Source organism: Salarias fasciatus, assembly GCF_902148845.1.
Source record: "Salarias fasciatus chromosome 7 unlocalized genomic scaffold, fSalaFa1.1 super_scaffold_4, whole genome shotgun sequence".
Lineage (NCBI taxonomy): Eukaryota > Metazoa > Chordata > Actinopteri > Blenniiformes > Blenniidae > Salarias > Salarias fasciatus.
In genome coordinates, this window is record NW_021941229.1 from 15,513,466 (window position 1) to 15,525,694 (window position 12,229).

Consider the following 12,229-nt stretch of genomic DNA (forward strand, 5'->3'; position numbering starts at 1 on the left):
CATCTGTGACAAGATTATTCTGATAACTGAAAAAGTAAACCGATCATGCAGCACCTTCCTTGTATTATTGACCTCAATCCTCTTCCAATGCACACATGACAGATCCCATTTAACAATTGAGGTATTCAGTAAGATCAAACTGATTTTTTTCCTGCTTTACATTATCTTCGATGTGGAGCTGAAGTCATCCAAAGCAACAAAAGCACACTTTAAATTCAAAAACAAAACCACCTCATATACATTATCCATTTCCTGTCAGCCAGGAAGTGATAAGCAAGATGACATGAGGATTAAAAACAAGGTCATTTTGTGATTGGCACCATTAAAACAAAACATGTGAAAGATCAAATTGAACTTGCAGTTAATTTTATGGCAGACTACGATGATAAACACGTCAAATGTCAAAACTGTTGTGTAGTTTGAGAGCTCAAACTGTATGTGAGGAACGATCATGTTTACGGACAGAACCAGTCAAAGCAAAAATCAGTCTTTAAAGAAAATGCTTGGCATACCACACATGAACAAGTCATGAAACACCCCCCATAATTTAAAAGGTACAGTCTGGGACTCAAAAAATAAAAAATAATAAAATAAAATCACCTCACAAGTAGCTGGTCATGAACAAAACTCCATTATAATGTAAGGGTGTGCATCTGTGACAGCAGGAGTTCAGGCATTCTGCAGTGTTTACACTGAGCCACGAGTGATTTGCAGTTTATTTTCTGATTGTTATTATAGTTAACATCATTTGAAATGTTCCTCTTAAATACTTTTTTTTGACTAAATTCTTTCAATATGCAACGCCCCCCTCCCCCCCAAAAAATAACAAAACAATAAACTATTCTTTTCAACAAATAAGATCAGAATCTCATGTTGTGTGGAAAGAAAGTTATATAGAAACAACAACGAGGGACTTGTTTGCAGTGTTTTTACCCGATCTTTTCTGTTCGTGTAAATTATTCCAAATACTTTGTACGACCACATCTCATGTTATTTGCAGAGAGAGGAACCAAAAAAACTTCAAAACAGGTTCTGACTCACAACTCGCAAGTGCTGGAATTCTCCCTTCTTTCAGTCTATTTAGCAGATTAAATAGATCTCAAACACTCTGTTAGATCCAGGATTTCTGGAGGGACGACTCTGCTCTTCAGAAATCTTTTTCTTTGTCACAGTAGCAGGAGAGTTTTGGATATTGTCTGACGCTTTGAGGGACTGTCTGGTTAATTTTGGGGTGGGGGACAACTCCAGAAAGAACAGGGATCCGTTTGTTTAGCTGTTGAGCGCAAAAATAGAATCTTTCCCCAGAATGACCAATACCTAGGGCGTTACACACCAGTGACTACTTGGGCCTGGAACATAATAAATATTTTGCAGCAAATACATACCGTAATCTCTTTTTTTTTCTTCTTTCTTTCTAAATAAAATAAAAATATTTTTTTCTTACAAGAAAAAAAATACACTGTCCAGCAGGAATCTGTTTTTCCAAGCCAAGCTAGTGAGCCAACTTTGTAACAACGTCACCATCACAGAAGGTGAGGACAAAGCCTAACAAGTGAGGAAGAGACCTTAAAGAGCCGCTTAATCTCCTTTTCACTTTGTCACTTCGCCTGGGACTAGAAAGCTAAAAGTAAGTGACACTCCTTAGAGAACTTGTGAACCCAATTATGGAGGTAACGCTGCATGCGAGGTTCACAACTGGACTGTCTCTCCAGAGACCGCCGTTCCGGGTTGGGATGAGAACAAAATCTAGGACTCGGGAGTGGGAAGCCACGTGGAATTTAAAACACAGGAGCTGTGGTGTCGTATTAAAAATGTGCTTCAGTAGGTAACAGGCATGTCACCGCACAGACATGCCGACTTGTCCACCGTTGTAACGTCTGCCTCAACGCACAGGCGAAGCTTCCTACTGTTCATACCATCAAGAACTAAACGAAGCTGCCAAAAACCCCAGCCCCTCGCCGCGACAGGGCCGGGTGATCGCCGTCTAACAGTACCACAAATATATCTCTTAATATAAATTGTGCCCGTGCAGACCGGAGGCAGGGTGCATCTAAAACCTGCCGCTTCCTGAATGAGGCTCACCGCAGTAGATAATATCCACCCAAGACGTCGATTTCAGCCCTCTGGACGCCACAACGTTTTCACAGTGGAGTAGTATGAGTGACGGTTCTGTGTGCTCACGCATGCATATATCGCCAGGAGTCTTCGACACGAGTGATTTACAAATGGAGAGAACCGACAGGATTAATCAGACGAAGGCAGCCTTTTTCCTTTCTGTCCACTTAATTTGGTGTGACCGGAAGTGACATCGATTGGCACAGTGGGGAAACTTAACAAAGTTCGTCAGTGACGTTGGCTTGATCGGGTCACACTCCCGCCTAATGACACCAAAGAGCACGAGTTTATTGATCACCTTTCAGCTGTTTAATCCCTCCATCATCCTTTCACCTCAGTCCAGTTTCTTCCTGCTTCCCCTCCGATGTTTGCTGATGATATGTGTTTCTAGGCGTGTTGGCTGCGTCCGGGTCTTCTCCGCCCGCGGCGAGAAACTCCGCCTGTCCGGACCCTTTCGCTTTGGCTCTGCGCGCGTCCAGGTAGCCGACGATGAACTCCGAGTTCTGGTAGATGAGCATGCCGGACAGCGTGAGCACGGCGCCGGCGCAGCTCAGGGCGGACAGCTCACTGCCGAAGAGCAGCTGGGACAGCAGCAGGTTGCCCACCACGCTCAGGTTGCCCAGGATGTGCAGGGTGACGGCCGAGGTGAGCGTGATGACGCAGCAGCTGGCCAGATTGTACATGACCGAGCCCAGGCAGCTGAGCAGGATGAACACCCACAGGTGGCGATCGTAGTGCAGCGGCGACTCCAGCACGGCCCAGTTCTCCAGGGCCAGAGCGGCCACGGCCAGGATGCAAAAGCTTGGAATGGACATCAGGTAGAGCAAGAAGACGGAGTTGATCTTCTCCTCTTGAAGCAAAATGCCTGAATTAAAAAAAAAAAAAAAAAGAAATTTCAGCAGATTATAACAGAACCGTTTTATTTCTATACCTGTGATCACCGACCACTGAACTCTGAACATGTGCACAACCACACTGTAGGTTATGTAAAGCAGCGAGAGGTGGGTGAAGAAAACGTGTTTCTGCATCTCGGAGCTAAAATACCTGAGGAAACAGAAATGCCCGTGGCGGACGCAAAACTGGACAAAGATGCAGCGAAACCTCAAGATAGCGGAGAGGAAATTAATGTTCCGCTCTGTGTTTTTTTTTTTTTTTTCTTTCCCGGGCTTGTAGGAGAAAGCTGCGATGCACAGAGGTCGCAGCACACGAGCGAAATGTAAACAAGCAGAAGCTGGCATGAAGACACTGAAGAGAATTTCAAACTGAACACAAAAACAAATCACCTAACTTAACCTGCAAGCGGTAGCTTATGTATGAGATGGTTTTCAATACTTGTCAAAGCAGTGTACGTACAGATAAGAACCATGTTTTCCTGAAAATCCCTGTTGAGTCACATGCAAACTATGTGCATGAAGATGGATTCTGGACTTCCATGCATATAGATATGAATCTTCACAGAAGAGAATGAGTTCTTTGTGTCTGAATATGTTGTTTACTGTCCTGCAGGCTGAAACACACTGGATTAAAGTTCACATTTTTGTTTATTGAATGTACCAGTACACTAACTCATACATTATTCACCCTGAATCATTTTATATTACTTGCAAAAGGACGACTTTACTTTTGTTTCTTGATGGATAACAACCTGACTTTCTGACGATGATTAGAATACGATCAGGTAAATTCTAAACTCTAAAAGTAAAATCAAGACTGTGGTAAATGTCTTGGAGTATTCTACATGAGCGCACGTGTCACGTTGCTCTCATCAGATCCTAGAACGTCTGTTAGTGCCTGAAGCAGAAAGTCAACATTAAAGAAGGATATCTAGCCCAGCTTCGTGACACCAATCGTCTCTGGTTGTGGCGTTTAGGGTTCAGAGCTGCTTCACAGGACGCTGGTCTAGTCACTGGTGATGTGTTTTTACAGTCTAAATAACATACACAGAAAAGTGATATCAATCTGGCGCCTCTCACGGTCGCAACAACCGCCACAGTGAGACTGTTTCAAATTGACTGATTATTTAAGATTCTTCAAGACTGCTGCAGTTTTTAAACACACCGTTTGCTAATATATGCCGCTGCACCTGTCATGCTCTACTGGAGGTTGACCAAGAAAAAATAGAAAAACATAAGGGAAACTGTACAACAACACGTGAGAAAGAATAAAAATAGCTTCTTGAAACTTGAGACAGCTTCCCAGGACATGAAGTTTCAGTGGTGATTAAAAACAACCTTTATTTGCTGGATCTTGTTTATACATCTGACCGCAAGTCACATTTCACTTCTTACACGTCTATTTGCCAAAGGTCGAAGCCGGGGTTATAAACTCTTCAGCAAACTTGCTAAGTTCGTCGCTGGGATTCGAACCGATTACCTCCGCGGTCACAAGCCTGCCTCTGCTCATCCAGGAACAAAGTAAGCAACATTGCATTCCTGTAAGCAATCCTAATATCTGATCCCGACTCACGTAACTAAATTAAAGAGCAAGACTTTATATATTTTTAGAAACCCAACACTTTGCTTTTTTCACCCTCCTGTGACCAAAACCATGTTATGGAGCCTAATGACGTTAAAGACCTAATCTGCCGCGCACAAACACTCGCCTGTGTTACAATCGGTTTTCAGCAAAAACGGTTTTAAGTCATTTATGCAACTAATGCATTAGTGAAAGCAGAGAACATGAGATAATGGAGATACAATGGGGTCATGAAGCGGTGGCACGACTCGCTCACATGACAGAAATTCAGGGAAACAGTGTTCTTCTTTACCCAGACGTTAACTTAAACTGCAGCTATGTGCAGAGACTCACGGTATTTGCTTTCCTGGTGAAAGAATTAAGGATACTTTTATTTGATATGCTACTCAGTAAACTATACTCATCTCCAGTGAGTCTTCGGCACAGAAACCTCATCATAGGTGTACATAAAGGAATATTTGATCTTTTTTTCCTATTTGAAGATGTTTTAAATTAAATCCAAACTTATTTAGGGTTGAATCTGGAAACTTTTAGTAATCTATAAGCAGAGTGAATAGCAGTCCAGTTAACAGAAGCCAAGAAAACAAATCACATTTGTATTTATCAAATCATTTTTGGATTTAAGTCACTGACCATGTGATAACGTTTTCTTATAACAACCTAACTCAAGAGTAACTTGGCTGACACTGCATAACTGAGAAATATTCAACACCCACTCAATCAAAGTTTTAAAATTTCCAACAGTTTTCATACCGTTGCTGTTGAACATCAGGATTATGTTTTCTTATAAGCAAAAAGTAAACCTAATCAAACTGGTGTTGCAGGGAAATATGCAAAGGTGTTAAAAGAACGACCTCACAGCTCTTGTTTGCAAACCAGTGATAAACAGTGGGAGGTGGTGTGACGGCTCACAGCGCCATTATGCCTTTAATAACTAAAAATGCCTTGAATAAGTACATTTACGCCACATGCCACAGGAAATAAAACTAAACAGGACGGTGTTACTGGGACCAAATGAACAGTTTATCAGTTTGTTGGTGGATTTTATAAATGCTGTTTGCAGAAAAAGTAATTCACTAGAAATTTCTTAAGGTGATCAGCTTAAACACAACACTTTAAAATCCATGGGACATGTGCTAAAAGTCTAACTGGCACAAATGTTTTTATTATGTTTCCCAAGCAACAAAAAAGTATGCCAATGTGTCATTCCGCGGTAATATGAGGGTGTGTCACTGAGTGGAGGAAACTTCCAGACGAGAAACCGCTGCGGTGTCTGTGAGGGGAAAACACAGTCATGCTCGCCGACGTCAGCGGTGTGACATAGAAGTAAAGTTTCAGCTCACAGGAAAAAAAACTTTTAAAGCTGAAAAACAACATCACCGAAGAGATTGCTTAGAGCATGTACTCACTCTGCTGAATGGACTTGACGCCTCTCAGCATTGTCGCTGCGAACACAAAAGAAGCAGCCGGTCTGGTCGAACTGCACCTCGCCCATGATGCTGAAAGACGCCCCCAAGCAGATGGGCATCATGGCGGTGTACTTGAGGATGTGGTGCTGCTTCCCCAAGATGAGCGTGGAGATGGCCAGCGTGAACAGCGGGGTTGTAGTATAGATCATTTGCGCAAATGACAGCTGGACATAGTTCAGACCCATGTTCCCGAAGGCGATGCTGGCACAAAACGTCAGACTCAACAGGAACACCTTACACTTGGCGCTGGGGGTCAGATCTTGCTCTCCTGCCCCTCTGTGCCGGATCACCCTCAGTTTGATCAACCCATAGTCCACCACGATGGCCGTCAGCATGTGCAGCGCCGACAGCAGCGGGTACCTGAAGTTGTACACGGCAAAAATCCATTTGTTGAGGCTGGAGATGGTCGTGCCTGTCACCAGCCAGACGATGACAGCCGACAGCAGATGGAGCATCTCAGCAGGTGGTCTCCTCCTGCTCGTCTCTCGCAGGGTCGCCACGCATTTAGAGAAGCCATCGGCGCTGATCATGTTCTTATCATGGTCCTCTCTGGAAGGAAAGCACATGTTGAATCCGAAACGCTCATCTCCAGAATAAAAAAAAACTTTGAAGACGACGTGGAAGAAGTTTAAGAGCGAGAAGGAGCCGCGGTCGTCCCTCCTGCACGGCTGGCTTTGTTGTGCCTCAGCACCGCCTATAGACACGTGTTTCTATTTTTCCTGGTTGTGTACACACCCGGCGCTGGCTGAAATGACATATGGCTGCGTGCAGGAGAGACAGGCGGAGGCGAAGGAGGAGGAAGGAGAGCAGATCTGTTCAGGGCGGGCCGGTAATAGAGAAAGAAGAAAAAAAACAGCCCGCGCCTTCTTCGCGATTGGTTATGATGCGACATGCAGCAACGAACTGGCAGTGACGGGGAGGTGTGCTGCACCAAAACAGAGTAACCCGGGTACTGGCCGTGCTGCTTGTAACCAAATCTTACGAAAACGGCTCAGCGGCTGAGTTTCCCCCCTCCATCCTGGCTTTATATAGCCGCTTACTTCACTGCCAGCCGCGGGTCTTGTGACTCCTCTGACCGGCGAAGCGGAGGGAAGCCCTGTCATCCAGTACGAACTCCCCGGGCAGGACACCGTGCGGTCGGCTTCGCTTCACTCAAACCAAAACACACCGTCGCACCGACACCGCGGCCATCATTTCAGACGGAGGTTTATTTAACCGACCTCCGGAGAGAGCCGCCGCCGCCACCTGACACCACGCAGCTGCTAGCTGTCGGCTAGCTGCTAGCATCCGCCGCGGCAGGTAGCGCTGCTGCTCCGCGGTTTAGCTTCAAAACAAAAACAAGCCGTGTGTCTTCCGGACGGGCATCTCCTCGGCGGCGCGCGCACACGACACGCGACATGTCGCCACAACAAGTTGACCTAGTTGGCGTTGTTGTCATTTACCTTGTCCTCCGAGCACTGGTAGCATCCCTGAACGCTCCGTCGGTGGGTCACCGCCGCTGTCAGCCGAGTGGAGGACGCGGTCCGGAGCCACAGGACGGTTTATTTAAAGGGCGACGCCGCTCGCGAACTGAATGGAGCGACCTTTACGCACAGGCGGACCTGCAGTGCAGTCAGCCTCCGGGCAAACACCGCGGAGAAGAGTCCCCCCCCCCCCCCCCCCCACCCCCCACACACACACACACACACACACCCCGACAAACACTTTACCGCTGCTTATCGTTTCTTTGTGGGTGTTTTGGGAGAAATTTCCAGGCGGGACCACAGTGGGAACCAAGTCCTAAACTCAGAGGCAGTTTAAAAACTGTTTATTTACTATTCAGACTGAACTTGAAAGGTGTAAATGCTGTTTATTGACTTGTAATACATTTTGTATTTATTTCTATAGATTTTGAAATTAGAGGTGCTTTTGTTTGTTTTGGTTTCTTTTTTTCTTAATGTTCTTTTGTTCTTTCTATCTGTATGAATTATGCAGTATATACAGTAAATTTGCTCAGGTGGAATTGTTGGGTTTATCCTCTGTAAAAGTATCAAGAAATGGCTGTGTTGTAAATGGCACTATATAAATGAAGTTGAATTGAATTAAATATACCACATATTGCTATATACGAACACAGCATCTTTGTTTGTATGTAATTTAGTACTAATTTGTGTTACTACTCTCAGAACTTCTCACCAAATTATCTATTATTACCTGTCATCTGTCACTGTTGCAACTTTTCATTCTCCATTTACAACATTTATGTTAGACTGAAAAGTCTCATTTCATTCCATCTTTTTCTTAAGCATCTGCTTTTTTTCATTGAGGTATTCAACAAAGTTGTAAACAGCATCAATCAAGCGAAATGAGAAAAAATACTTTTTAAATATCTTATTACATACCATCACCACTACGGAAGCCTGGCCTCTGCTTTATGCAAGTTTTATATTTGTTTTGCCATTTCTGTCTTTTTTTACTTGCTTTGTACATTTTATTTTTGTATTTTTACAGTGGATATAATTCTATTTCACTTGTGGAAATCTTTACTCTTTCATGTCTGTGAAGCTGAAATGAGTCCAGGTCAAGTTTGGGGGTCTTTCAGTCTGGAGTTTGCATGATCTTCTTGTGCATTTTTGGTAGATTGTGAGTTTCCTATCTGTCAAAGGGCAAAAACCAGCGATGGAGTGGCGGCCTGTTCACTGTGTAACCTGCCCTCAGCTGGATTTAGCTCCTCATATTGAATATTCTAATGTGGAAGGCAAATGAATCTACCATATTGGGAAAAAACATAAAAAGCTATAAAGTAAAACACAACACAATGTGAGGTTTAAGTTTTTATTTCAGCTCAAAAATGTAAAATTTCTGAGGTAATTGGGCACAGAAGGTGAATTCACATCATGTCTCAGTAAGAACTCACACACAAGTAGCTAGGTGATGAGGCTTCTCACTACAGGAGTGCGCGAGCACTTTAAAACCATGCATAGCTCTATATTTTGCTATGAAAACCGTTGATTTATGTAGCATGTATTAATAGGTCAACACGAAATTGTGCTTGATTTGAACATCTTATTTGTCTCATAGATATTATATAATGCATCTTTCAACATGTTGTTAACTGGTATCTACTCAGGACTCATTTAGAATTATGTATACACAAACAGAGATTAGGTTTGAATATTCAAGTAATGTGAAATGATTTTTTTTTTTTTTGTGGTGAGTGTAAATGAAATAATCCTATATCTAATATAATCTTGCTTTGTACAGGCAATAAAACAACCAGGCAGTCATACATGTGCTTCATGCCTGGTTGTACCACAATAAGCTATAAAAAAAACAGGTTATTATCGGTTATAGAGGTGTACGTATTTACTACTACTGTACATAAGTGCTTACTTGAACACAAAACCCTTAGCATTAAGCCTTCCCTCAGCTGTTTTCTGGCTTTAAGCAAATGGTTATAAATCAGAGTTTTCCCATGGTTATCATTCATGAAATGCCCAAGCTTTTGGTTGGAACAAACTGCTCTTTTTTGTTTCTCATGTGACTGTGCAGCTTGTGTTATTGCCGAATGCTGACATATGCAAAGATATAAAATCTTTAGTACTGAAGTACCATACTAACGCTAACCATTTGTAACAGTTTTTTAATTGTTGGAAACAACTTGTTGCTACTTATCAAGATGATAATCCCTGAAATGCTGTGTAAAGTTATTACAAAAACTTCCAAATTGTTCACGTACTATAAGTCTCCTTGAGTAAATACCTACCAGATTACTATAATCTGTACAAAATCCCTCGTTTTGATGTTGTACTTAATGGGGAATTATCTATCATTATATAATTAAGGCTAAAATTACCATCAAGCACCAATATATTCCCTTGTTGAGGAAAATCCCAGATTTCTGCTTCAGTGGAAGCAGATCTCTGAGAGGAAATTCCATCTTCCACAGGGACTACTGACCTTTCGCAAAGTTTCGTGATTTCAAAAAATCATTACAGAAATAAGATTAAAAAAAATTCAACAGAAGCAGCTATCTTCAGATGTGTCGTTCTTGCTATACAGTAGATCATCCTCTAAAAAGGCTACTTCCTCCATTTCCCATAATGCATCTCGACAGTGTTATTAGATTTCCCCGGCACTGCTGTTTAGCTGCACAGCCTGTCTGCTCCATTCTGAGATTACTCAATAATTCCTCCAGAGAAAGACAGCGTCCACAGGGAGTGTTGTGCTTTGTTACTGGTGAACTGGTGTAATTCTTTAAAGCTGTTGGAGTATTTCTTGAATCAAACCCCAGGCATAACTTCAAAGTTCTGGGAGAAGGAAAGATTATCTGTAAAACAGCAAGCGTTTTCAGTTCGTTGTTCATCCAAAGACATTATATAGCATGTACTTCAGGTTTCATGGCCTTGTATTGGTCAGACACTACATGTAAAACCCTCGAGATACAGTTTGTGCATTTTGTTAAGAAAAAGAGTAAAAAAATGCCCAAGTATCAGGGGAGATCAACCGGTACGGTCTTGCTGAGAAAGCGTTTTTGCACAGAAGAAGGCTTTAGAGCCACTGTGTGTTTCTTCGGTCCGGGTGTCTCTGCCAAAGCCCCGCAAAGGAACAAGTTGTTCCAGCTCCACGGAGAACACGACAGTCAGAGATTGTACCAAAGCATACGTTGCACTCCTTGCCTCCAAGTTATCCCCCTTCACACATGGTGAAGTGTGTTCCAGAGTAACACGCTTTTTCTGTAACGCCTATACACACACACACTCACGCCCACAAGCACGCAGGGAGTCTTTACAGTCTCATAAATTCATTTTCTACTTTCTTGAAGCACGCACACACACACTGAGGCCATGCATTCAGGAGACGCGGGTATATCAGAGCAGAAAGCAAGGAAATTACAAAGTGAAAGCAGGACTTCTTGTGGTGGATTTCTGACTCGCTCACACACATGCACGTCATTGATTCTGAGTATGTTCACGTCACGGGGAAGCACTCAGCCTATCTGATGCCGCGGTGCGAGCGACATTTCGTCCTAGAAGATCTGCGGACACTGGCTCCAGTCTTGTCTTTCTTTAGCCTCCCAGTAGCCGCCTTTGTAGACGTAGGTGCTCTCTCCCGTCGAGTCCTCTGTCCTCTTCTCAAACCACAGCGGCTGGTATCCTTCGATGTCTTGCCCTTGTGGAACAGAATCAAAATTTCTGTGAAAGTGAACTGTTCTCCAACCACTGCAACATAGGCAGGTAAGCAACAGTTTGAACTTGAATAGTAATTGAGTCGGGATCTCTGTGACCTTTGATAAGTGCACTCACCTTCCTCCAGAGCCTGATTGGCTTGTCTCCCTTCTTTTCGCTCCAGCCTCTGACACTCCTAAACGCTGCTTTTGGCTGTTTGCTTCGTCCCACAGACCGGCCTCCATCAGCCGCTGGTCGGGTCGGAGACGACTGTCCGTGGCGCGACACCCTCTTCCGGCTCATTCAGGGTGAGAGCCAGGGAGGAGAAAAAGTGCATGTTCTCCGCATTGTCTCTGGGGAGGGACAGAGGGGGAAAGACAATATGGCCACGCAAATGGCAAAGATGACAAGGTTGAAATGGCATATCGGGTCACTGAGATGCTAGAGAAATAGTTGAATACGCCACACATACGGGAGGGGATATTTCTTCCAGAGCAGCTTGGGCTGCAGAGTCTGATACACAGTCTTCTGTTTGCCCTCAGAGCCACCGCAGCCTTGGCTGCTGTCCACCACTTTAGCGCTCTCCATCTTGTCGTCCCAGGTCCCTGACAGGATGTAATGGGCTGTGCCCTCTCTGTCCTCCACCACCCCGGTCACCTGAACACCACAAAGGCCGGAGCACAGGACGAGATCGGTTCTATTCACAGCTGAGTAGTCGTATATGGTCGCATATGCATTTTTTTTTTAATCATCATCTTTATTATTATTACTATTATTATTAATCATCTTATAAGCTGGTGAGTCACTGACTGTGAAGGAAGCTGTCATCATAATATAAACACTGATCAGGAATAAGGCTATAATCCCTGTTAAGCTCTGAGGAAGCAACATTTTTCTCAGCATCAAGGTCAAACTGAACATCTGTACTTAAGAGATTTTTGGCAACTCTTGACTGACACTTTCAGCACTCAGACTTAAAGGTGTACAAAAAAAGCTCTAAGATTTGAATAAAATAACTGACAA

At 43.5% G+C, this 12,229-nt stretch overlaps 1 protein-coding gene across 1 annotated transcript; it reads right to left on the reverse strand.

Annotated features, from left to right (window-relative positions):
- Positions 1 to 2,444: 2,444 nt before the first annotated feature.
- Positions 2,445 to 6,625, reverse strand: LOC115383452 (solute carrier family 35 member E4-like). The gene is given in 3 exon segments (XM_030085634.1): positions 2,445 to 2,980; positions 6,000 to 6,048; positions 6,050 to 6,625. Coding segments are annotated over 3 exon segments (1,161 nt in total).
- Between the last annotated feature and the right edge of the window lie 5,604 nt (positions 6,626 to 12,229).